General features: G+C 43.1%; 1 protein-coding gene across 2 annotated transcripts; it reads left to right on the top strand.

Moving 5' to 3' along the window:
- Window positions 1-206: 206 nt before the first annotated feature.
- Window positions 207-26,669, top strand: LOC124003500 (beta-1,4 N-acetylgalactosaminyltransferase 1-like). 2 transcript variants are annotated; one of them, XM_046311795.1, is made up of 12 exons: window positions 209-425; window positions 16,378-16,470; window positions 16,928-17,150; window positions 17,258-17,434; window positions 17,732-17,838; window positions 18,396-18,433; window positions 18,580-18,760; window positions 18,897-18,989; window positions 19,130-19,317; window positions 19,503-19,643; window positions 25,239-25,479; window positions 26,075-26,669. In XM_046311795.1, the coding sequence occupies exons 3-12, from the start codon at window positions 16,936-16,938 to the stop codon at window positions 26,290-26,292; spliced, it is 1,599 nt and encodes a 532-aa protein (XP_046167751.1). In that variant the 5' UTR covers window positions 209-425; window positions 16,378-16,470; window positions 16,928-16,935; the 3' UTR covers window positions 26,293-26,669. The 2 variants fall into 2 exon arrangements, with proteins under 2 accessions (XP_046167750.1, XP_046167751.1); XM_046311794.1 differs by lacking the exon at window positions 16,378-16,470 and having other exon boundaries at window positions 207-425.
- The last annotated feature ends 1,212 nt before the right edge of the window (window positions 26,670-27,881 follow it).

Genomic DNA, 27,881 nt, shown 5'->3' with positions numbered 1-27,881 from the left:
GGTTGTTGGACCCATGGAGGAGATACGATCACACCGACTTTAGTTCAACATTCACCTTATCCTACCATTTCTGTCAAGCCGTCTACACATACAGTTTGACGCATACGTTAGATAAATTCAACGCATGCACCACACCCAATGAACTGCAACTACCTCTGCAACGCAATGCTGCAAGGTAAACGCAGCGTTTTATTGGAAATGAATGTCATTGCAATGCCAGACACTGTCGGTGTGATCGAAGCTTTACCTCCATTCTGCTGCGATTCCAATTGGGCGCTCGTGGCATTATCCCTCTCTCGTCCTTTTAATCCACGAGTCTTGTCTGAAAAACGCAGAGGCGAGGTGCAGGTACACAGCTGCTGGGACGAAGTATATAATCTATTGGAATTAAAACAGTGTGACTGCCGGATTCAAATAAATGGAATGTAAGTAGATTTTTACACCAAAATTTTACGCATGCATTATGAGCATAGAGAAGGCCAATCTGATTACTAGAGATGTTAAGGTAAGATTAATGTTTCATTTCGTCTTTTTCAATGTGTCCTTTTAATTAAAATGTTAACGAGACAATCGTGAAATGCGTACCTTTCAAAGCATTTATGCGTGTTGTACACAATCTCTATCCTATCTATCCTAATTATAGCTTTAATATCACAAGAGGCGTTGTCGACTATTACGAGCGCAATTGCAGCAATATTTTATTTGTAGTGAGGAAATGTCCATTAAAGCCTAATAGACAAGCAGGCTAATCAGACCTGTATTTGTCTACAGTATGTGCAGTCACCACCCGGTTAGCTGAGAGGCCTGTGAGAGAAAGGCTGAATCAAATCATATTATATCTCAATACTGGCCATTGACGTGCGTTGGCCTGAAATTGCTCCACATTATGATTAGATCTGAACGACACCATAAGAGCGTTTTTCCTCATTTGGGCTGTGGGTTGCGGCGTTGGAAGAATATCGGAGCGCAAGGATAAGATGTTGTCGATGATTGAAGGTAAAATAAGCATCCCGTAATTTAGTAGGGAGGAACACCGATGGTGCTAGACATCGCACCGGCATGGATACAGGTAGCCAACCCACCTTCCTACATTTTGTTTCATCACTGTTTGATTCTGTATAGCCCATATACTCTTTTTCAGGTAGCGGTCCTGTTCTTGCACTAGCCTATAAACTGTAAACGTGTTTTTAAGAACCTTGGAATATTGGGAGGATTCCCATGCTGATAATCATATTCTCAGTCAATATGCAGAGCACGTCTTCTGCATCAGTGATTTGAGACCATGTCTGTCTCGATAATGGCTGCACAGGAGGCTGCTGAGGGGAGAACGGCTCATAATAATGCCCGGAACGGAGCAAATGGAATGGCATCAGAGACATGGAAATCATGAGTTTGATGTATTTGATACCATTCCACCAATTCTGCTCCAGCCATTACCACGAGCCTGCGCTCCCCAATTAAGGTGCCACCAACCGCCTGTGAGTGGCCGACATTTCACTATAGCCAACACATCATACATCATTACACAATAGGCCTACTATTAGCCTACTCTACATAAGACTGTTTGCAAGAAAGTTTGTGTCTCCTCTATAGCCACACCCTAATAATGCATATGTTCTTATAAATCACCATGCTTGCATAATTAGCTAAACTAAGTAAATTAAATGCACCTGTTCTTCCTCTCCTCTCTCTTAAAAGCACACATAGGCCTACAACACTAGGCTATATACTCCAGCAGTTCAGTCCAGACATGGAGATGAACACTTCTGAGATACCTAATTTCCATCCCCAATAACCAGTAGAACTAGGCAGCTAAGCAAAGCAGAACAACCACTCCACCTCTGAGTAGGCATTGTGCTAAACACACTTACACTGCTCTCATGGGTTTCCTTGCTGTCATGGTGAAAAGCATTGGTAATTGGATGTGTCTGTAAGTTAGAAAAATAATTAGCACCCAACCCAGGTGACGTGCATGAACCTTTAGGGGACTAAAACCTTTGTCTTGAGTAAAATGTCCATCCCTTATGGAAACCGGGTTGATTTGGATAGGTTTACAAGCATTAGGTTATATGCAAAAAGAGTTGGAAAATAAAAATAAAAACTTTGTCAAATCAAAATCTAGGACACTCCAATTAGAATAATATTATGTTTCAAATGGCATGTTATATTTTGTATATGTATTAAATTTGGTATGTCCATCATCAATTTTGTATAATATGTGACAAATTACAATTCGTACACTATGGTATGAATTTGCAAAACGTATGATATGTTACAAATTCCAATTTGTTGTGGCTAACGTTAGCTAGGCTAGGGGTTTGGGATTAAGGTTAGGGTTCTGAGTTAGGTTAAGGTTAGGGTTATGAGTTAGGTTAAAGGATTTGGGGAAGGGTTAGCTGACATGCTAAATAATTGCAAAGCAGCTAAGTGGTAGTAAGTATATGCAAAGTTGCTAAAATGCTAATGTTGTCCGAGATGAGATTTCAACAAGGTTGAGATAGAAAGAGCCCAGCGCATCTACTCGGGACCTGGAACTAGTAATGATTAAGACAGACAGAGGATGCTGATCTTCAAGGTCTTCCGTTACGACTGCCAAGCCATTCCACAAGGAGCCAGAGCAGCAGAGCACATTCACCACGTCGGTAAGGTACTGTGTTTTTTCCTTGACTACCGCACGCACACCTCCCAACGCCGCAAAACCTTCAACGAGGTCCGGAACAAACTCAGACTAGGGGCATCCAGTCACTCCTCGTCTATCCAGTAACGCTACGGCCCACAAACAGGACAGAGTGCCTGTCATTCACCACAGCACAAGACGCCCAGGAGTTTGTGGCATCACCGGGAGAGGACAACCACGAGCACCGCAGTGAGCACCACGCCACTGATCCCGTTTATAGAGGAATACTCAACAACGGGGCCATGCAAGCACCGGGGAATAAGTGAACTGGTCAAGAGGATTTATCCACAACTTCAAGGAGTTTTGAGGAACATTTGATTGAATTACTTGTGATCATTATGAACTTCGACAATGGAGCACCAGCAAGCTAGCTAGCTAGTGAACTAGCTTTCGGGCTAGCTGGGTGATTGGGACAGTAACGTTAGCATGTCCCTGGCTTAATCATTCAGTCAATTGAGTATGTCTTGCCGTTCTCATATCTCCATTGTGTCAGTTAACTAGGCAAGTCAGTTAAGAACACATTCTTATATACAATGACCTACTGTAGTAAGGTGACCAGCTTTCTGAAATGAAAGCCAGGGACATTTCCAGTTCGGTGGTCAATATATAATTAAAATATCCAATGTTATTATCTATCAAATAAAAAAGGGGGACAATTCCAGTTTCATGTATTTAATCTAACAGGCACACTGTGTTAGAGAAAACAACTATATTACAGAAACACACCGACAAGACAGAACTGTCCAATTTGAACAGCCATTCAGTGGTCCTGGTAGTCTGGGTAGTATAAGTGCAGAAGAGAACATGAGCAAAATTGAAAAAACAGACAATAGTATATGTGAAATACTTAACAACATAATAAAGAAATAAGATGCTAATGAGATTGGTAACTACATAATATACTTATACCAACCTAATCTGTATATTTCTCAGAAGAATGTATTTTCTTCAGGATTGCTCTGTCTTTGGCCAGTTTCTCCATGAACTCCTGGCAGGGGAGGTTGAAGTTTGTCTTCACAATAAGCATGGCCTTGATGGTAGGAACAGTGAACCTATTTCATGCTGCTGTCCATAGAGCATTCATTTGGGAGAACACTCTCGACTGGTGAATTACTTCCAGACCCTAATCTAGCCAGGTTAGTGTGTGGGATGTCATTCTCTTTGAAGTCGGTAACCACCGTGCTCCATCTCTGACTGAGCGGTGTCTCAGATGTTTTCCATTCTTCAAGCGATCCCTCCTTTAGGAACTCTTGCAGGCCAGTAACATCGTTACACAGTGCCTGCTGCCTTCACGCAGAAGTTGCCTTTTTAAAAGGAGACAATGTAAATATTTTAGATTATCTGTGTGCTTTCCCCATGCTTGCAAGTAGTTCATAGCCGCAGTGAAGAATGATTGGGATGTTTTGAGAAAGCTGTCTTTAGACTTGGCTCCATTTTCTTCCAGCTCTCTCAGAAGTCCTCTGACCAAAACTGTAATGAAGTTGTCATCAGTCAATTTTGCAGTCAATTTTGCCTCAACGTTTCTCAGAATTGCAGCGGACTCTACAGCACAGTGGTCCTGGTCTCCAAGCATCTTGATCGTGTCACTGAATACGGTCAAGTTTCCGTGGACAAAGGCCAGCCAAAGTTCAGTCAGTGGATCTTCGAACATTGTTCACAGGACAACAGGGCATTTGTCTTCAGAAATAAAAAAGGATTTCAATGGCACATTTTCAGCACTCTTTCTAGAGCAGGGAGCATGGACATCCAGTGAACATTGCTGTGTCCTAAAATGTTATGGTACTCCTGGCCAACAAACTCACAAAAGCCCTTCATTCTTTCTACTCTGTGGGTGAAAATATGAACATATTCCAACTATCTTTGATCAGGTACTCAACATCACATCCAAGGCTGTTCTGGCCGTGTTATGAAACCCTAAGCCAACCACAGGACAACCTAAGCCAACCACCTCCCGCTGTAGAGCATTTTTAACTTTGGTATGGACATTGACCCTTCCCAGCCTATTCAGTCCTCCAAAGTTGGTATTTGTTGTCGGCAGAGAATGTTTTCCAGGTTACATTTTTGGATGACCACCAGGACCTCAGCTGCAATTTTCTCTGCTGTTTCTCCATTCAATTCAACAAAATCAAGCAGTTTTGTTTCCACAGATGTGCTGCCATCATATATCTTACATATCTGACTACTATTGGCAGTAGCTTTACATGTCCATGATTGGACACATCAATGGACAGGGACACACATTCAACCTGGTCTAGGTCCTGTGTTACCAAAGTAGTTGCCCATGTTGCTAACACGTTACTCACTATGGTGTCACATTTTGTCCTAGCACATGTAAACTTTGGCTCATAAAGCTTCCGTGTCAGTTGTGCTGTGCAGTCCATAGATCTGTAACTATGATTGTGTCACATAGTGTGGTATGCAAAGACACCCTCCTGCACTGCTAAACCATATTCTTCTTGGGAAGGCTCTACCTTCTTGAAGAATGTGGTGACCGAGGGCAAACCAACACGGGCAATGAGAGGCTTTATGCTTTTTCGTCTGCTGATGTTCTACCACTGCCGTTCTTCTCCGGCTGCCAATTGAAAGAGAGGAATTACAAAGGGTGCAGTGAACCATTTTAGCGTCTTGACCTGAGCGTACAAATGGAAATTCTCTCTCGTTTTTCATAAAGTGCATTTCCGTTTCTTGGAAAGAGTCATTGTATCTCCTCAGTTTGTTCTTCACTCTCCTTGTGTCACTCTTCTTACTCAACTTTTTCTTCTCCTCCAATCTTTCTCCTCCTCTTTTCTTCACTCATCATCCTTTCCTTCTCTTCACCTTTCCACCTCACTCTTCTACACCCTCCTAGCTTCACTCTTTACTCCCTTAATTTTTCCTTCTCCTTCCTCTCCAATCTGTATTAATAAATAGCATACTATTAGATAAAATACTTTGGTTAACAGATTCCCATTCCTTGCCTCATTTCTGTATTCTATCTCAAAAACATTGTTTGGAATAATAAATTGGCTCTGTAATCATATCTTTACCTTTCCTCCTCTGTCTCCTTCACTCTTCTTCCCATCCAGTCTTCCTCCACTCCTTCCTCTACACTGCTAATGTTATCCGTGAACATTTCTAACTCTATTTCCACACTACTTATCATAATGACAAAGCATTAAAATTGTCAGAATTCATTGTGCATTCATTTAATACGATCATATTTTCAAAATAGCCCGTCCACTACATGTTTACATGTGAACGTTTTTTAACCTAGCTATAACAGTGGCTAGCTAACTTAGCCAGCTAACTTAGCTATGCAGACTAACGTTAGCTAGCATAACCTATTTAAAACCGTATAGAGCAGATCATCTATCTATTAAATAAACTGTGACATTATAACATCACTAGCTAGTATCTCAAACGATTGTAACTTACCTGGCTTGAAAAGACGTTTGTGGTGATGTTGTGGATTCACCTGACACTTGCTAGCGTCTGGCTAAGTTTTCCACAGCAGTTATCTAAAACTATCGCGAGCAAGTAGTTAGTAGAAGAAGAAGAGTGAATGAAGCTGCTATAGCGAGCAGCCCCCTCTGCTGGACAAAACAAGCACAACGCGATTGAGACATCAACCGGTAGGCTCTGCTGACCGGTCTTTCTTGCCAAGTAAAATATTTCACTTTGCGGTCTGTTTTTAATGCGCAGTTAAAAATGTGGACATTTCCGGGGACAGCTCCAGCTCCAAAAACAGGGACTGTCCCCGGACAACGGGGACGTCTGGTCATCCTATACTGTAGGGATGGTGCCAGGTTTCCTCCAGATGTCACGCTTGGCATTCAGGCCAAATAGTTGAAACTTGTTTTTTTTTATCATACTAGAGATGTCACGCCCTGATCTGTGACACCTGTCCTTGTGATTGTCTCCACCACCTCCAGGTGTCACTTATTTTCCCCAGTGTATGTATCCCTGTGTTTCCTGTCTCTCTGTTTGTCTTGTATGTTTCCAAGTCAACCAGCGCTTTCCCCATTCTCCTGCTTTTTGCATTCTCCTTTTACTAGTCCTCCCGGTTTTGACCCTTGCCTGTTTCTGGACTTTGTACCCGCCTGCCTGACCATCCTGCCTGCCTTGACCACGAGCCTGTCTGCCACTCTGTAGTCTGATCTGGTTTTGACCTTTTTGCCTGTCCACAACCATTCTCTTGCCTACTCCTTTAGATTAATAAACAATGTAAGACTCCAACCATCTGCCTCCTGTGACTGCATTTGGGTCTCGCCTTGTGCCTTGATAAGAGGATCTTGTTTCTCATGGTCTGAGAGTCTTCAGGTGCCCTTTGGCAATCTCCAAGCAGGCTGTCATGTGTGTTTTACTGAAAAGTGGCTTCCTTCAGGCCACTCAACCATAAAGGCCTCATTGTTGAGGTGCTGCAAAGATGGTTGTCCTTCTGGAAGGTTCCCATCTCATAGAGGAACTCTGGAGCTCTGTCAGAGTGACCATCGGGTTCTTGGTCACCTCCCTGACCAAGGCCCTTCTCCCCCGATTGCTCAGTTTGGCCGGGCGGCCAGCTCTAGGAAGAGTCTTGGTGGTTCCAAACTTTAGAATGATGGAAGCTATTGTGTTCTTGGGGACCTTCAATGCTTGGAAATGTTTTGGTATCCTTCCCCAGATGTGTGCCTCGTGACACAATTCTGTCTCGGAGATCTACAGACAATTTTTTTGAACTCATGGCTTGGTTTTTGCTCTGACATGCACTGCGTGCCTTTCCAAATCATGTCCAATCAATTGAATTTACCACAGGTGGACTCCAATCAAGTTGTAGAAACATCTCAAGGATGATTGATGGAAACCGGATGCACCTGAGCTCAATTTCGAGTCTCATAGCAAAGCGTCTGAATACTTATGTAAATATGGTATTAACATTTAAAAACAAATGTTTTAAATAAATGTCTTAATGTCATAACCTGTTTCGCCTTTTCATTATGGGTTATTGTGTGTTGATTGCTGAATATTTTTTATTTCATCCATTTTAGAATAAGGCTGTAATGTAACAAAAATGCTTTTGTTCTCTGTGGTGTTGCATGTTTAATCTGTGGTCTCATTCTCCAAATGAACTTCTTTATGACAGGCTATTGGTCTAATTTTGACGCTATCGGAGGAGGCAATGGTAACATGGAACTCATAAAATGTATAGTTGGGAGGACATACATTTTTCTAATTGAAATTCAAAAGGCACTCACACATCTGAGCTATCTTTTTTTGCAAGTGCATGGTAACAGTTGAATAAAATAAACACTGCTCTTGATAGTAACACTGCTCTTTAATAAGCTTTATGTATTAGCCTCACGGCCTTCGTCAATGCTCAGTTTCTAAGTAGTTCTTCCTGCAAGTAGTGTGAATAGAGGGGTATTGATATGCAGGTGAATGAGGACCCAAAAGCGACTTAGCGAAAACAGAGTCTTTATTCCAGTAACTGGCAAAAGTAATACTCCTGGACAATATAAGAAGAAAACAAAACATGAAAAAACTTAAATCCACTCGTAGTGACGAGGACAGACTGGAGACTCGACCATTGACTGCAGGTTGCCTCGGGAAGGCACCGACCGTAGCAGACTAAAACACCTGGTCACACGCAGCATCTGAAGGAGACAAGACACGACAGGGCGAGACAATGACACAGCACAGCGAACATCATACAAGGATCCGACAGGGACAGAAGCGGAAAACAAGGGGAGAAATAGGGACTCTAATCAGAGGACAAAATAGGGGACAGGTGTGAAAAGACTAAATGAGTGAGTTAGGAGAATGAGGAACAGCTGGGAGCAGGAACGGAACGATAGAGAGAGGAGAGAGAGGGAGGGGGGAGAGAGAGGGATAGAAAAAGGGAACGAACCTAATAAGACCAGCAGGGGGGAAACGAACAGAAGGGAAAGCATAATGACAAGACAATATAAGACAAAACATGACAGGTATATGGTAATGCCTAAGTAGGTGGTTTGTTTCTTCACTGGGATCATGGGTGGTAGATGCACACTTCCCATAGCTGAGTTAAGAGGTAGTATAGCTGATTTGGACCAGTTGATCTTGTAATCAGGCCATGAGCTGAATGCTGTGAAAATGTACATTATTGGCTGGAGGGTTTTGGAGCGTTTGCAACAGAGCAGTATGTAATCTGCATGCAGAGAAATTGCTTGTTAAGTTTGTTTGATTTGTGAGGAAGACAAATTTTGACTTGATGCTTTGTGCTAGCAGTTCAAGAGAGAGCAAATAGCATAGGTGGGACAACCTTGTTTTATCCTCATTGTATGGTAAATGGCTTAGAATATTTTTATTTTACTAGGCAAGTCAGTTAAGAACAAATTCTTATTTTTAATGACAGCCAAACTAGCAGCTGATTCCTGCTTCATATCTAAATCAAAAGGGGTGCTCATTCTACATAAACGCACTCTACACCTTACAATTGAAAAAAAGTGGATATGATAAACAGATTTACTTACATATGTTCCACACTGTATGGAAGGGAAATAGCATTTGTATCTATTTATGCTCCTAACTCATATGACAAATATTTTCTCCCTTCTGTAACCAGAAGCCTGCTCAATTGACCGTATTCTACGCTTATTATTGGAGCTGACATGAATGTCATTATTGATTCTAAGATAGATAGATCTGGACCTTCTCATAGCTCATCACGAGTGAATGCTTCCAATGCACTTAAACAATTTCTTAAATATATTCATCTTAATGACTGTTGGAGATTTCATAATCCCACAACTAAAGACAATATATGCTTTTCTGCTAGATTTAAGACTGATATTACAGGTAACATGGAATTCATAAAAACATTACTGGCCGTTCTATCTGAAAATAATCAATTTTTTTGTCAATTTCAAATCTTCCCAATGAAAAAGTGTGCACTGAAATTGAGGTTTAATAATACTTTACAGATATTAAGATGTCAGGAGATCAGTAAATTGTGAAATCATTGTAAAATGCTTGAAGACTGTCAAAAACAACTATTCAGACAGAGAAATTGGACTAATCCACAGATTGATGTGGTTGCCGAGGCTTCCAATCTGGATACCCTGTGTTATCATTAGATGCAGAGAAAGCCCTTCACCCCTTAGAATGGGAATATTTATGGCTTGTTCTTTAACATTTTAGTCATGGAATCCGTATTCTATCATTTGTACTGGCACTATCCAGTGCGGCAGGGTAGCCTAGTGGTTAGAGCATTGGAGTAGGAACCTTTTTTTCTAATAGTGTGGTGTAGAGAAGATTCAAGGTGCTGTCCCACCTCTTCCCAGAGGTAGACTTGGAGCAAGAAAAACTCTCAACTCCTCACCTGCGGTTTGGTGCAGGGATGTGATGGTGATCTATGTCCTCTCCCTACCCCCTCTACACACTCTCGCTACCCCCCTGTGTACACATACTCTCGCTACCCCCTGTGTACACATACTCTCGCTACCCCCTGTGTACACATACTCTCGCTACCCCCTGTGTACACATACTTTCGCTACCCCCTGTGTACACATACTCTCGATACCCCCTGTGTACACATACTCTCGCTACCCCCTGTGTACACATACTCTCGCTAACCCCTGTGTACACATACTCTCGCTACGAGATTATTTGTTCTGCGTGGATTATCGAGGGCTGAATGACATAACGGTTAAGAATCGTTATCCTGTGTACACATACTCTCGCTACCCCCTGTGTACACATACTCTCGCTACCCCCTGTGTACACATACTCTCGCTACCCCCTGTGTACACATACTCTCGCTACCCCCTGTGTACACATACTCTCGCTACCCCCTGTGTACACATACTCTCGCTAACCCCTGTGTACACATACTCTCGCTACCCCCTGTGTACACATACTCTCGCTACCCCCTGTGTACACATACTCTCGATACCCCCTGTGTACACATACTCTCGATACCCCCTGTGTACACATACTCTCGCTACCCCCCTGTGTACACATACTCTCGATACCCCCTGTGTACACATACTCGCTACCCCCTGTGTACACATACTCTCGATACCCCCTGTGTACACATACTCTCGATACCCCCTGTGTACACATACTCTCGATACCCCCTGTGTACACATACTCTCGATACCCCCTGTGTACACATACTCTCGATACCCCCTGTGTACACATACTCTCGATACCCCCTGTGTACACATACTCTCGATACCCCCTGTGTACACATACTCTCGATACCCCCTGTGTACACATACTCTCGATACCCCCCTGTGTACACACATTCACTCTTCCTCACTTCTATACACACACACTCCAACCAAATGAATCGGTACAGCTATAGTATAAAGGGAAATCTGTGTGACCTGTGATAATGATCACCGAAATGCATGACTGGCTGACTGCCTGACTGGTTACTGTATATGACATCATTTGTTTCCATTGGAAACATTGTTGTGCCTTTCCTAAAGTAGAAATATTCATAGTGTCAATAAAATGCCCCTGACTTATTTGTCTACATTGAAGTTAAAAACAGGTATGGACTTCTGTTTTTGATTTCATAGACTATATAACTTTTTTATCGTGCTTTGTGAAAAATGTCTTTTTAAAAAGCAAGCCTAAGCCTAATGGCAAGGGGTCAGGCTACTTCCTTTACAGCCCTTCTGTAAATCATTTCGACCAGTCAAGGTACCACAAAGTAGGACTATTTGCATGTCCTTTGTTTGGATGGATGTGCAAGGTACTCGTCCTTAAAGCCACACTCTGTAATGGTGTGCATATCATTAAAGAGTGGGTTACCAACAAACACATAAACAATGCAGCAGTATGGAACGCTCAATGAATGACATTCTACATTAGAGCAACATTATGTTATCTGAACATGATTTAAAAGATTTTTGTTATTTGATAAAGTAGGGTTAATTTGCCTCTGCAAAAGCATCAGCTACTCTTCCTGGGGTCCACATGAAATGTGAAATAACACAAAGTACAGAACATTATTAGTCAAGGGCTGAAATGCATATATATATGTATATGTAAACATTTAAATTTGACATTTTAGTCATTCAGTAGACATTCTTATCCAGAGCGACTTAGTTAGTGAGTCATCTTAAAATGGCTAGGTGAGAACCAAATATCACAGTCGAATATACAATATACAAACATTCCATTCCAGCTAAACAATGGATATGTAATATTTTGCAAAAAAATAACATTTTAATACACACCTAAAATCTATAAATTAAAATTTGGAGAATAGTAATATTGGTATATAGGTTGGTGTTAGTTTTTATCTCTCTTGTATAGAGCCTTTTCTTTCCCCCTGCTGTAGATGTTGCTCAGCATCTCTCTTGTGTAGAGCCTTTTCTTTCCCCCTGCTGTAGATGTTGCTCAGCATCTCTCTTGTGTAGAGCCTTTTCTTTCCCCCTGCTGTAGATGTTGCTCAGCATCTCTCCTGTGTAGAGCCTTATCTTTACCCCTGCTGTAGATGTTGCTCAGCATCTCTCCTGTGTAGAACATTTTCTTTCCCCCTGCTGTAGATGTTGCTCAGCATCTCTCCTGTGTAGAGCCTTTTCTTTCCCCCTGCTGTAGATGTTGCTCAGCATCGCTCCTGTATAGAGCCTTTTCTTTCCCCCTGCTGTAGATGTTGCTCAGCATCTCTCTTGTGTAGAGCCTTTTCTTTCCCCCTGCTGTAGATGTTGCTCAGCATCTCTCCTGTGTAGAGCCTTTTCTTTCACCCTGCTGTAGATGTTGCTCAGCATCTCTCCTGTGTAGAGCCTTTTCTTTCCCCCTGCTGTAGATGTTGCTCAGCATCTCTCCTATGTAGAGCCTTATCTTTACCCCTGCTGTAGATGTTGCTCAGCATCTCTCCTATGTAGAGCCTTATCTTTACCCCTGCTGTAGATGTTGCTCAGCATCTCTCCTGTGTAGAACATTTTCTTTCCCCCTGCTGTAGATGTTGCTCAGCATCTCTCCTGTGTAGAGCCTTTTCTTTCCCCCTGCTGTAGATGTTGCTCAGCATCTCTCCTGTATAGAGCCTTTTCTTTCCCCCTGCTGTAGATGTTGCTCAGCATCTCTCCTGTGTAGAGCCTTATCTTTCCCCCTGCTGTAGATGTTGCTCAGCATCTCTCCTGTGTAGAGCCTTTTCTTTCTCCCTGCTGTAGATGTTGCTCAGCATCTCTCCTATGTAGAGCCTTATCCTTCCCCCTGCTGTAGATGTTGCCCAGCATCTCTCCTATGTAGAGCCTTATCTTTCCCCTGCTGTAGATGTTGCTCAGCATCTCTCCTGTGTAGAGCCTTTTCTTTCCCCCTGCTGTAGATGTTACTCAGCATCTCTCCCGTGTAGAGCCTTTTCTTTCCCCCTGCTGTAGATGTTGCTCAGCATCTCTCCTGTGTAGAGCCTTATCTTTCCCCCTGCTGTAGATGTTGCTCAGCATCTCTCCTGTGTAGAGCCTTATCCTTCCCCCTGCTGTAGATGTTGCTCAGCATCTCTCTTGTGTAGAGCCTTATCTTTCCCCCTGCTGTAGATGTTGCTCAGCATCTCTCCTGTGTAGAGCCTTTTCTTTCCCCCTGCTGTAGATGTTACTCAGCATCTCTCCCGTGTAGAGCCTTTTCTTTCCCCCTGCTGTAGATGTTGCTCAGCATCTCTCCTGTGTAGAGCCTTATCTTTCCCCCTGCTGTAGATGTTGCTCAGCATCTCTCCTGTGTAGAGCCTATCCTTCCCCCTGCTGCCTTAGAGCCTTCCCCCTGCTGTAGATGTTGCTCAGCATCTCTCCTGTGTAGAGCCTTATCTTTCCCCCTGCTGTAGATGTTGCTCAGCATCTCTCCTGTGTAGAGCCTTATCTTTCCCCTGCTGTAGATGTTGCTCAGCATCTCTCCTGTGTAGAGCCTTATCTTTCCCCTGCTGTAGATGTTGCTCAGCATCTCTCCTGTGTAGAGCCTTATCCTTCCCCCTGCTGTAGATGTTGCTCTCTCCGGTGTCCTTTCCCCCTGCTGTAGATGTTGCTCAGCATCTCTCCTTTCCCCTGTGTAGAGCCTTATCCTTATCTTTCCCCTGCTGTAGATGTTGCTCAGCATCTCTCCTGTGTAGAGCCTTTTCTTTCTCCCTGCTGTAGATGTTGCTCTCTCTCGTGTATCCTTATCCCCCTGCTGTAGATGTTGCTCAGCATCTCTCCTGTGTAGAGCCTTATCCTTCCCCCTGCTGTAGATGTTGCTCAGCATCTCTCCAGAGTAGAGCCTTTCCCCCTTTCCCCTGCTGTAGATGTTGCTCAGCATCTCTCCTGTGTAGAGCCTTTTCTTTCCCCCTGCTGTAGATGTTGCTCAGCATCTCTCCTGCCTTATCTTTCCCCCTGCTGTAGATGTTGCTCAGCATGTCTCCTGTGTAGATGTGTAGATGTTGCTCAGCATCTCTCCTGCCTTATCTTTCCCCTGCTGTAGATGTTGCTCAGCATCTCTCCTGTGTAGAGCCTTTTCTTTCCCCCTGCTGTAGATGTTGCTCAGCTCTCTCCTGTGTAGAGCCTTTCTTTCCCCTGCTGTAGATGTTGCTCAGCATCTCTCCTGTGTAGAGCCTTATCTTTCCCCCTGCTGATGTAGATGTTGCTCCTGCATCTTCCCCCTCTGTAGATGTTGCTCAGCATCTTCTCTTTCTTTCCCTGCTGTAGATGTTGCTCAGCATCTCTCCTGTGTAGAGCCTTATCTTTACCCCTGCTGTAGATGTTGCTCAGCATCTCTCCGGTGTAGAGCCTTTTCTTTCCCCCTGCTGTAGATGTTGCTCAGCATCTCTCCTGTGTAGAGCCTTATCCTTCCCCCTGCTGTAGATGTTGCTCAGCATCTCTCCTGTGTAGAGCCTTATCCTTCCCCCTGCTGTAGATGTTGCTCAGCATCTCTCTTGTGTAGAGCCTTATCTTTTCCCATGCTGTAGATGTTGCTCAGCATCTCTCCTGTGTAGAGCCTTATATTTACCCCTGCTGTAGATGTTCCTCAGCATCTCTCCTGTGTAGAGCCTTTTCTTTCTCCCTGCTGTAGATGTTGCTCAGCATCTCTCCTGTGTAGAGCCTTATCTTCCCCCGACTGTAGATGTTGCTCAGCATCTCTCCGGTGTAGAGCCTTATCTTTCCCCCTGCTGTAGATGTTGCTCAGCATCTCTCCGATATAGAGCCTTATCTTCCCCCTGCTGTAGATGTTGCTCAGCATCTCTCCAGTGTAGAGCCTTATCTTTCCCCCTGCTGTTGATGTTGCTCAGCATCTCTCCGGTATAGAGCCTTATCTTTCCCCTGCTGTAGATGTTGCTCAGCATCTCTCCGGTATAGAGCCTTATCTTTCCCCTGCTGTAGATATTGCTCAGCATCTCTCTTGTGTAGAGCCTTATCTTTTCCCCTGCTGTAGATGTTGCTCAGCATCTCTCTTGTGTAGAGCCTTATCTTTCCCCCTGCTGTAGATGTTGCCCAGCATCTCTCCCGTGTAGAGCCTTATCCTTCCCCCTGCTGTAGATGTTGCTCAGCATCTCTCCCGTGTAGAGCCTTATCCTTCCCCCTGCTGTAGATGTTGCTCAGCATGTCTCCTGTGTAGAGCCTTATCCTTCCCCCTGCTGTAGATGTTGCTCAGCATCTCTCCTGTGTAGAGCCTTATCTTTCTCCCTGCTGTAGATGTTGCTCAGCATCTCTCCTCTGTAGAGCCTTTTCTTTCCCCCTGCTGTAGATGTTGCTCAGCATCTCTCCGGTGTAGAGCCTTTTCCTTCCCCCTGCTGTAGATGTTGCTCAGCATCTCTCCTGTGTAGAGCCTTTTCTTTCTCCCTGCTGTAGATGTTGCTCAGCATCTCTCCTGTGTAGAGCCTTATCTTTCCCCCTGCTGTAGATGTTGCTCAGCATGTCTCCTGTGTAGAGCCTTATCCTTCCCCCTGCTGTAGATGTAGCCCAGCATCTCTCCTATGTAGAGCCTTATCTTTCCCCTGCTGTAGATGTTGCTCAGCATCTCTCCTGTGTAGAGCCTTTTATTTCTCCCTGCTGTAGATGTTGCTCAGCATCTCTCCTGTGTAGAGCCTTATCTTTCCCCCTGCTGTAGATGTTGCTCAGCATCTCTCCGGTGTAGAGCCTTATCTTTCCCCCTGCTGTAGATGTTGCTCAGCATCTCTCCGGTATAGAGCCTTATCTTTCCCCCTGCTGTAGATGTTGCTCAGCATCTCTCCTGTGTAGAGCCTTTTCTTTCTCCCTGCTGTAGATGTTGCTCAGCATCTCTCCTGTGTAGAGCCTTATCTTCCCCCGACTGTAGATGTTGCTCAGCATCTCTCCGGTGTAGAGCCTTATCTTTCCCCCTGCTGTAGATGTTGCTCAGCATCTCTCCGGTATAGAGCCTTATCTTTCCCCCAGCTGTAGATGTTGCTCAGCATCTCTCCGGTATAGAGCCTTAACTTCCGCCTGCTGTAGATGTTGCTCAGCATCTCTCCGGTATAGAACCTTATCTTTCCCCCTGCTGTAGATGTTGCTCAGCATCTCTCCGGTGTTAGCTGAATGGTATTGATGACGGTTGTGTTAACAGCTCTTTATCACTATGAAAGGCCATCATATCTGCTAAACATCCTTACCTTTGATGTACCTACATGTTGCAGTTTCCTCCCATATAAATCCATTGTTTTTATTTTCACCAATGTTAATATTATTCACTGGGCCATTTACAATACAATGTCCTGAGAAGTTACTTCCGTTATACTGCTGAAAAAACATAACTGATTTGTTATTGTTTTGCAGATGGGGAAAGTCCTTACCTGTTCATTATGGGATTTTGGGGAATGCCATGGCCTACAGGAGACATCTTCTCTCTGAGTGGATACAGGCAATAGGGTATGATACCAACTCTCTCTTTTCCTGTAATTTATAAATTATTGTTATTTTACTAGGCAACTCAGTTAAGAACAAATTCTTATTTTCAATGACAGCCTAGGAACAGTGGGTTAACTGCCTGTTCAGGGGGAGAACGACAGATTTGTACCTTGTCAGCTCGGGGATTTAAACTTGCAACCTTTCGGTTACTAGTCCAACGCTCTAACCACTAGGCTACCCTGTCGCCCCACACGTAATGGGTGTATAACAAATACAAAATTGTTTAGAATGTTAAATCAGATGTCATGTGATACTCTCAGCTGCCATTTGCTGTATCTGAAGATAACCGAATCATGACAGCATTCAATTCATCCAGCAATTAGGCTAATTTTGTCACTTCAGATATGGTCACATACTGTTGGACTTCACCACCAAACCAAGTGGTGACGTTCCTGTTTGTCCTTGTTTGCTTTGCCAGTTTCTAGGATGCGTTCCCTGAGGAAGACAGTGTTGTTAGCCATTGTGGCATCAGTGGTGTTGGTGGTTGCCCTCCTCCATTCTTGGCCCACCAGGGCCTACACCACAGTGGATGTCCGCCAGAGACCAGGGCCTATAGTAGAGAGGCACCTGGAGGAGAGGCTCCCAGAACCGGACCAAAGATCTGCCAACATCCCCTATCGCCTGAAGGAGAGTGTTGCAGGGTCAGTTTGAAATAAGGCCTTTGAAATAATTCCGATATTGTATTTCATTGTCATTTTCATTGTCATTTAATTGATATAGTCCTATTGTCCCTTTCATCTCTCTCCAGTCTGTTGGCACGTAACGGGTGCGTGTGTGAGGGTGAGAGTGGTGGCGTGAACCTACCCTTTGCCCAGCTGCTGTTCCCACGGGTGTCGGCCCACCCCCTGCACACTGCTTTTGATGCCTCTGAGCTGGAGGAGATGAAAAGACGGAGGGCCAAGGAGTACCAGAGCTTCCAGATGAGGTGAGAGCACAGAACTGTATACCAGCACAGCACAGAACTGAAAGGACATCCCATATATCATCTCAGTTATTCCTTACACTAGGGGAAGATGCTGTGTCTGTCCTTTCATGTGATTCATTTCCAAGCTTGTACATTCTTAGGCTTAGGTTAAAGTTGCTGTAGGTCTTTTGAAGGATAGGATGTCAACATTACCCCATCTTTGAAACAAATAGCCTAATAGAGTTCATGAAGCTTCATTCTAGCTGAAATAGCTGTGAATACTGATTATTCACCTGATGTGTATTTGTCCCCCTCCAGGTCTCAGACTCCTGTAGATATGCTCATTGTGGCCGAGGCCAACAATCCTCTGCAGTACCCAACACAGGGGGTGGAAGTACGGCCCCTCAAAACCATACTCATCCCAGGTCTGATTTATAACAGGGATTAGTTTAGTTTTACCTTGATATAAACGGGAAGGTTCCTTGATATTTAAAACCTTAATTGTCAAGGAAACCTGGTATAATATGGGAAGCACAGAAAGTGAAGTGTAGTTAGATGAAGCTACAAATTCAGGGGAAGACTGTCCTCTTACAACAATACATCATTTAAAAAAACTCAAGCACAAGTAATCTCGATGCTTACAACAATTGAATAGATCTTATTCACCAACGTATCGGTCTCTAATGACCTTTATCAGGGTATTCTTACAGGGAGGTAAAACTCAGTCTTTTAAAGAGGCAGACAATAGGTGTTCCAACCATCTAACATGTACTATTATTACAACCGCTGACAACTCCTATTTCTACCATTACCATCATTACTACCTTGATAACCTGCTGTTCTGGAAGACAGAGAATAGGATTTTGTTGCACAACAGAGAAAGTGTTTACTCCAGCTGACAGTTGATGCAGTGTGTTTGGATTGGATGAACATCCAGCAGCTTCATCAAATGTGCCAGTAAATATATGTCAAACGTTTTCAGGGCTTGCCTTACAAGACCTTCCCAGAGAGCTGTACACAGTAAGTAGACAGATCATTTCTGGTTTGAGTTATTATTTCCTGTACTATTTCATCTGTCTGGTCTTTGTTAAGTAAAAAACGACATATTTCCTTATTGCTTTATCTTCTTTGTTCCCTGTCTCCCTCTTCATTATTTTTCTTCTTAGGTCAACTTCACCTCCACCCTGGGAGTGTTTAATGTGGCAGCGGAGGTTGAGGGGGTAAAGGTCAAGGGTGACGGGGAGATGCACATGACCCTGATGAGCAGCCTGCTGCCCAACCTGAACCGGCAGTTACAGTTTGTCTCCTACACCAACACACTATTCCACCCTAGTACAGCAGACACAGGTGAGGCCAGACACACCTGACTTTCTGCTGTACTACTGCTTTCTGGGTTGTGTCCATTAACAAAGACCTACACCAAATACTGTCTGTAATATATTTGTGGTAATGAGGTTGAAAATACTCTCGCTATGTCTTTCAGTCCAGTTTGAGACCGAGGGACACCAAGCCATGTTCATCATCAAGATCCGTCATCGTGTAACTCCAAAACTCTACAACACAGGACCCAAAGGGGGTATGTGGACAAATACAACTGTTGCCTGCATCTCACAACAGCACAACACTTAGCACAACTAAAAAATAACCAAAATCCCATCGGAGATCAACGTGTAATGTCAAAGACCCTAACTTTGTCTCTCTCTGTTCCCAATCTAGAATACAACATCAGTGCCCTTGTTACGATAGCAACCAAAACTTTCCTGCGCTATGACAAGCTCCAAGATCTCATCGACAGCGTGCGACGATACTATCCCACTGTTACCATAGTAATAGCTGATGACAGCGAAAACCCCAAGACTGTCTCTGGCCCCTACATCGAACATTACATCATGCCATTTGGAAAGGTTTTTTTTTTTAAACATTTCTGCCTCTTTTTAATGTATAGGAACAAGTGTACCTGTCACATATTGTTTTTTGTCTTGCAATAACATTTTTTGCTTAAATAATAGTTGACTAAGATTTCCTTAGTTGTCTTATCGCAGCTTTGGCTTCCTCTGTCCCACATCCTGTTCTCTGCCACAACAACTAGGGATGGTTTGCAGGACGGAACCTAGCTGTTTCCCAGGTGACCACTAAATATCTGTTGTGGGTGGATGACGACTTCATCTTCACGGCCAACACCAAGCTGGAGAAACTAGTGGACGTACTGGAGAAGACCACCCTGGATCTGGTGAGGGGGCACAGGCCATGCCATACTGTATTGCTGACCTGGGTTCAAATACTATTTGAAATATTTCAAATACTTTGAGCGTTTGTGTTAGCCTGCCTGAAGAGAGAAGGGTTTGCCCTTTTGAGACTTTTCAATTGGTTCCATTGCAACAGGTAAGCTCAATTAAGCACAGGTGAAACCATTTCAAATAGTGTTTGAACCCAGGTGTGTTGTATTGCTGCTAGTGATTTTGATATAGCATGGGACTGTTCAATCCTACCCTCCTTTTATTATGATGTTTTTTTGGTGGTAACATAATTTGCTGACCCTTCTGTAAAAAACACAAGAATTTCACATGAACACATGATCTCGTGTGATCTAATTTGATCACATAGCAACATGTGAAGTAACATGTGATAACATGAAACTACAGTCGTGGCCAAAAGTTTTGGGAATGACACAAATATACATTTTCACAGTCTGCTGCCTCAGTGTCTTTGGATATATTTGTCAGTTGGTACTATGGAATACTGAAGTATAATTACAAGCATTTTATAAGTGTCAAAAGCTTTTATTGACAATCACATGAAGATGCAAAGAGTCAATATTTGCAGTGTTGACCCTTCTTTTTCAAGACCTCTGCAATCCGCCCTGGCATGCTGTCAATTAACTGACTGATGGCAGCCCATTCTTGCATAATCAATGATTGGAGTTTGTCAGAATTTGTAGGTTTTGTTTGTTCACCCGCCTCTTGAGGATTGACCACAAGTTCTCAATGGGATTAAGGTCTGGGGAGATTCCTGGTCATGGACCCAAAATATATCGATGTTTTGTTCCCCGAGCCACTTAGTTATCACTTTTGCCTTATGGCAAGGTGCTCTATCATGCTGGAAAATAAATTGTTCGTCACCAAACTTTTCCTGGATGGTTGGGGAAAGTTGTTCTCGGAGGATGTGTTGGTACCATTCTTTATTCATGGCTGTGTTCTTAGGAAAAATTGTGAGTGAGCCCACTCCCTTGGCTGAGATGCAACCCCACACATGAATGGTCTCAGGATGCTTTACTGTTGGAATGACACAGGACTGATGGTAGCGCTCACCTTGTCTTCTTCGGACAAGCTTTTTTTCCGGATGCCCCAAACAATCGGAAAGGGGATTCATTAGAGAAAATTACTTTACCCCAGTCCTCAGCAGTCCGATCCCTGTACCTTTTGCAGAATATCAGTCTGTCCCTGATGTTTTTCCTGGAAATAATTGCTTATTTGCTGCTCTTCTTGACACCAGGCCATCCTCCAAAAGACTTCACCTCACTGTGCGTGCAGATGCACTCACACCTTCCTGCTGCCATTCCTGAGCAAGCTCTGTACTGGTGGTGCACCATTCTTGCAGTTGAATCAACTTTAGGAGACGGTCTTGGCGCTTCCTGGACTTTCTTGGGCACCCTGAAGCCTTCTTCACAACAATTGAACTGCTCTCCTTGAAGTTCTTGATGATCCGATAAATGGTTGATTTAGGTGCAATCTTACTGGCAGCAATATCCTTGCCTATGAAGCCCTTTTTGTGCAAAGCAATGATGACGGCTCGTGTTTCCTTGCAGGTAACCATGGTTGACAGAGGAAGAAAAAATGATTCATAGCACCACCCTCCTTTTGAAGCTTCCAGTCTGTTATTCAAACTCAATCAGCATGACAGAGTGATCTCCAGCCTTGTCCTCGTCAACACTCACACCTGTGTTAACGAGAGAATCACTGACAGGGCTGAATGCAGTGGAAATGTTTTTGGGGGATTCAGTTAATTTGCATGGCAAAGAAGGACTTTGCAATTAATTGCAATTCATCTGATCACTCTTCATAACATTCTGGAGTACATGCAAATTGCAATCATACAAACTGAGGCAGCAGACTTTGTGAAAATTAATATTTGTGTCATTCTCAAAACCTTTGGCCACGACTGTACACAAGACAACATGTGATCACATGTGAAAACACAATCTCGTGTGAAATAAATGTGACAACATTTCAACATGACACTGTATTTTTACAACTAAATGAAGGTGTTAATGTGAAAGGACAGTATGATGCTGTATGTTGATTACTTGGGACTCAACCACACTTGGGATTTGAACTCACAACCTCTTGGTTGTTAGCTACCTTAAGTTCCTGTTGCGCCACCAATTATGTGAACATAATGGAAAGTATTCAGAGCCCTTGAATTGTTCCACATTATAAAATTGATTAAATAAAATAAAAAATCCTCAGCAAAGGAGATATCCTTGATGAAAACCTGCGCTCAGGACCTCAGACTGGGGTGAAGGTTCACCTTCCAACTGGACAACGACCCTAAGCACTCATCTTAGACAACGCAGGAGTGGCTTCGGGACAAGTCTCAGAATGTCCTCGGTTGGCCCAGCCAGAGCCAGGACTTGAACCCGATCAAATTTCTTTGGAGAGACCTGAAAATAGCTGTGCAGCAATGCTCCCCATCCAAACTCCCCAAATACAGGAGTGCCAAGCGTCATACCCAAGAAGACTCGATGCTGTAATCTCCGCCAAAGGCACTTCAACAAAGTACTTAGTGAAGAGTCTGAATATTTATGTGAATGTGATATTTCAGTTTTTTTATTTGTAATAAAGTTGCTAAAATTTCAACAAATCTATTTTTGTTTTGACAATATGGGGTATTGTGTGTAGATTGATTAGGGGGCAAAAAACGTTTTTGTTATTTAAATTTTAGAAATAAGGCTGTAACAAAATGTGGAAAAAGTCAAGGGGTCTGAATAGTTTCCGAAGGCACTGTATATTTATTGCTAAGAATACACTGCACTTTGCCCAAAGTTGCAGTAAAAACAAAGTAAATGTATATGAAAACATGGTGTTATTTCTATAAAATTACAGTATGCTGCTGTATTTTGATTTCATTTACTGTAAAGTATTGTATAATTTTGTACCGTGACCACAACAGGGTCATATTACAGTGCAGCTACACTGCCAGATCTGTCAGCATGAAAGAGTTATAGGCCACAGACTTATTGGAAAGAATGAATTTCTGCACTTTGTTGAAAGCCTCCCAGAACCAAGTAAATAATTGTCCAATTATCACAACCAACGTGACAGTAATATAAAACTAGCAGTGCTCAAGTACACTTTACATTGTAGAGCATACATTCATTCTTTGGGGATTAAACATACATTGTAGAGCATACATTCATTCATTGGGGATTAAACATATTGGTTGGAAGTGCATCAATGTTTCTGCAGTGCCAGCAGGTTCATACATGTTATGGTTAGAGTACACTAGTGTTCTCTGGGATACAAAAAGGTCAGAGATGCACTTCACAGGTACACACCTATACCTTGTAGGTATAATGGGACATTTTTGGGACATTTTTTTTACCTAATATTTTGAATATAAAGTACGATCATCACTGCGCTTTAAATTATAGGTGGGGGTAATGTACTGGAGGGGTGCATTAGCATATCTTTCGGGCATGGTCAAATATATGCATTTGTGCGAACTGTCAGTTATTCTCAGTTCTGACTATTGTCTCATCATTGATTACATTTATTTAATTCCTCAATTTGAGGGTTTTCTGTGGTGCTGTATAATGTTGGTGGTGCATATTAATCTGCTTTAATGTTACACCTGAATCACTATGATAAATATATTTTTTCTTGAGTTTATTATTAACAAAGCTGAGATGTACTTTATAGCCCAAACGGTAGGAATATAGGTGAAATCAGTTACTGACACCACCACGTCGGTGTCAGTAACAGGATGATCGGCATACTGTTAACCAAGAGGTTGTGAGTTCAAATCCCGAATAAGGACATGTTGAATAATAATTACTGTATAAAATGAACACACAATATAGTTGCGTGTTAAAATCACTGTGTGTGAGTGTATCATAATGAACATTTTAATCCACAAGTGACTCTTCATGTGAAGTGTTCCATAAACTGGGAGGAAGAAAATCCCATGATACAGAAGGCTATATCAGTCTGCTAATACAGTACTAGTAAAGGCCCAGTGTACGACTTCTAGGGAAGGAAAACTACGTTTTTTAAAATGTGTATTTTATTATGATTTTTCAGGGGGTGCTGCGGCACCTTTGGCATCCCTATTTCCCGTGGCTATGAGTGATCAAAATAGTTATACTCTTTTTTAAACATTTTTAGTTAGTGGTGTCTGTGAGATATTTTACTAAGACATAATTCAATACTTTCTGTGCAACAGTCAAGGTCAGTTCAGGAGCATTCTCTGGACTCACTGGGAGCTACTCTGCAGAGCCAAAAACAGATCCTACTCGATTCAGTACATTCCGTCTTGGGTACTATGAGGGAACACAATCAGCACTCCAGTCGTTTTTCAGACAGACACAACTTACATCATGAGTTCAATTAACATTTTAAAATGATTTGGGTTTACAGTACATCATGAAAAGAGTATTGAAATAAACTCCTATAGTAGCTGTCTTGTGACGATGACAAATTAGGAAAATGAGGAAGTGGCGTTCCCCTCTGATGTTGATGACCTAACTAGCCACATCCTGTCTCTCGAAACACAGTAGCTTTGCCTTTGAAAGCTACAAGCAAGAAGATTGAATCCCGGCCTTGTTCTCCAGTTACAAGAGAAAACAAACCCAGACACTAGCCACTTTAATCATCTCTCTGTATCTTGCATTACTCATCTCATATGCGTATACTGTACTCTATACTATGCAATACTTTATCTTAGTCCAATGACGCTCTGACATATATGTATATATTCATAATCCATCATATATTCATAATCCATTCCTTACTTAGAGTTAGGTGTATTTTGGGTATATGTTGGGAAACTGTTAGATATTACTTGTTAGATATTACTGCACTGTTGGAACTAGAAGCATTTTGCTACACCCGCAATAACATCTGCTAAACACGTGTATGTGACCAATACCATTTGATTTGATTTGATTTGAGATGCAAGCAATTTTGACAACACACTCTCCATCTCCCTCTATTCTTCACAGGCATATTCTTTCTTTGTAGCACATGCACACCACAGCAATATTATGCATGAACAAAAGTCAAAAGTAAACAAAGTAAACACAAAATCCCCAAAATCGGACATCCACATAAGGCTGAATGAAGTGGGTTTTGTTTGGAGCCCGAATCCAACTCTGATACCTTACTATGGGCTGGGGGAATAGAATAGACCTCTTGTGTGCCACAGACTGGGACTCCAGCTCTTGAGCGGGAAGTCTATGGGTTACACATGTCAGCAGCTGGTCTGGTGTATACTTTTAATGAGTTCTTTCTTTCGGCCCACAAAAGCACAGCCGGAAAAACATAAGAGGCAGATATTTCTCCGTTTTCTGGTTCTTATTTGAGTTGTGTTTGTTTATTGTGTCCTTTGGAATGAAGTGATCCAATGGGTCCAAAGGTTTCCATCGGTTTCCTTGTATATCAAATCACTACAGCAGGCACTCAATATCACTTTCAGACTATTGGAAGTATCCCTAATGTTTGTTTATTCATTGTACACACTACACAGTATTTGTGAAAAGCTGGTATGTATGTGTGTGTCAGGATCAGTTAATGCATTGTGTGTGTGTGTGTGTGTGTGTGTGTTTTAGGTGGGTGGTGCAGTGCGGGAGGCCACAGGCTACACTGCCACCTACAGGCAGACCATCTCCATTGAGCAAGGGGAGGAGGAAGAGGGCGACTGCCTGCACATGCGGAGGGCCTTCCACCACATCATACAGGGCTTCCCAAACTGTGTGGTCACTGACGGGGTCATCAACTTCTTCCTGGCCCGCACAGACAAGGTCCAGCAGGTGGGCTTCGACCCCCGCCTGGCCAGAGTGGCCCACCTGGGTGAGTATGGCCCCAAAGCACAGCACCACACAGGGTGTACCTGTCCATAAATCAGCTGCACCGTTGGTTAAATTGAGCTACCTGGAGCTGGGCTCCTGCACCCTACTGGTCCAAAGAGGAGTAGGATAGAAAGTAGGATAAAAGTACTAGCCCCAGCCCTAATCCTAGCTTCATGTCCACAACCTGGTTCAACCCTAGCCATAACCTTAACACTAATCCTGACATAACCCTAACCTTGTGTTCAACACTGGTTCAACCCTCATCCTAACCCCTCCAAATAGGGCTCCTCCACCTCTGAATTCCCAATTTAACCCCTGAGCTGCACCATCTACATTTGGAAGAAGGTCATATAAGTAACAGTACTTCAAAACCAAATGGAAGAGAACATTTGGATACTTGGGCACAAAACCACAAAACCCATTTTTGCAGTCTTAGTAGTCATTAACAGTTATCCAAAAGGTCAAGGAGGGAACAAAATTGCTTCTTCTCATGTTGGTGAGTTGCATTTGTTCATATAAATTGTGTGATACCTGAAGTGCCCTCAGCATAAAAACAAACCTCTTTCCTTTTGCTCTGACCCATTGGTTCTTTTCAGAGTTTTTCATTGATGGCCTTGGCTCACTTCACGTGGGATCCTGTGATGATGTCATCGTCAATCACGCCACCAAGATCAAGCTTCCCTGGGTCAGCCAATCAGAGAGTGACAAGACTTATGCCAAGTTCCGCTACCCACCAGCCTCCTCGGACGCCACACACACCAAAAATGGCCTCCTCTATTTTAAGAACCACTTCCAGTGTTTGACTCACAATTAAATGTCATGTTTTTTTTACCTGTAGCTTCTCCTCTCGTTCAAGATTCCTGCTCTTCCTGAGTTGCCAAAGAAGCCCTCGCCCGATGTGTCCCATCAGATAAGATTTTAGACAACCACATTACATGCTTTCCCTTAAAAACAGCCTTGCTTGTTTCACTCTAGAGGGATTGTCATTCAAACAGAGCAAAGCTTTCATTTCTCGTAACTTTGCTCTTCACTTGTGTACTCTTGATTGTAAACTCAAGGTAGAGATCATCTTAAGGCATTTACAGTGCATTCGCCCCTTTGACATTTTCCATATTTTGTTACGTTCCAGCCGTATTCTAAAATGTATTAAATTGTTTTCCCCCCTCATCAATCTACACACATATTGGGGCAGCAGGTAGCCTAGTGGTTAGAGCATTGGGCCAGTATCCGAAAGGTTGCTAGATTGAATTCCCGAGCTGACAAGGTAAAAATCTGTCGTTCTGAACAAGACAGTTAACCGACTGTTCCTAGGCCATCATTGTAAATAAGCATGTGTTCTTAACTGACTTGCCTAGTAAAATAAATATTGACATAGCAAAACAGATTTTTAGAAATGTTTGCAAATGTATTAAAAATACAAAACTGAAATATCATATTTACATATGTATTCAGACCCTTTACTCAGTACTTTGTTGAAGCAACTTTGGCAGTAATTACAGCCTCTAGTCTTCTTGGGTATGTTGCAAGCTTGGCACGCCTGTATTTGGGGAGTTTCTCCCATTCTTCTCTGCAGATCCTCTCAAGCTCTGTCAGGCTGGATGGGGAGTGTCGCTGCACAGCTATTTTCAGATCTCTCCAAAGATTTTCAATCGGGTTCAAGTCCGGGCTCAGGCGGGGCCAGTCAAGGACATTCAGAGACTTGTCCTGAAGCCACTCCTGAGTTGTTTTGGCAGTGTCCTTATGGATGTTGTCTTGTTGGAATGTGAAACTTCGACCCAGTCTAAGGTCCTGAGCGCTCTGGAGCAGGTTTTCATCAAGGATCTCTCTCTGTAGTTTGCTCTGTTAATCTTTCCCTCGATCCTGACTAGTATCCCAGAAAAACATCCCCACAGCATGATGCTGCCACCACCATCCTTCACCGTAGGAATGGTGCCAGGTTTCCTCCAGACTTCACGCTTGGCATTCAGTTCAAAGAGTTCAATCTTGGTTTCGTCAGACCAGAGAATCTTCTCTTATCCTTTAGGTGCCTTTTGGAAAGCTCCAAGCGAGCTGTCATGTGGATTTTACTGAAGAGTGGCTTCCGTTTGGCCATAAAGGCCTGACTGGTGGAGTGCTACATAGATGGTTGTCCTTCTAGAAGGTTCTCCCATCTCCATAGAGGAACTCTGGAGCTCTGTCAAAGTGACTCTGGTTCTTGGTCACCTCTCTGATCAAGACCCTTCTCCCCTGATTGCTCAGTTTGGCCAGGCGGCCAGCTCTAGGAAGATTCTTGGTGGTTCCAAGCTTCTTCCATTTAAGAATGATGGATGCCACCGTGCTTCTACACCTGCATTGCTTGCTGGTTGGCGGTTTTAGGCTGGGTTTCTGTACAGCACTTTGAGATATCAGCTGATGTACGAAGGG

The sequence above is a fragment of the Oncorhynchus gorbuscha genome, linkage group LG18 (assembly GCF_021184085.1).
Source record: "Oncorhynchus gorbuscha isolate QuinsamMale2020 ecotype Even-year linkage group LG18, OgorEven_v1.0, whole genome shotgun sequence".
Taxonomy (NCBI): Eukaryota; Metazoa; Chordata; class Actinopteri; order Salmoniformes; family Salmonidae; genus Oncorhynchus; species Oncorhynchus gorbuscha.
This window is presented reverse-complemented; position numbering and strand designations above follow the sequence as displayed.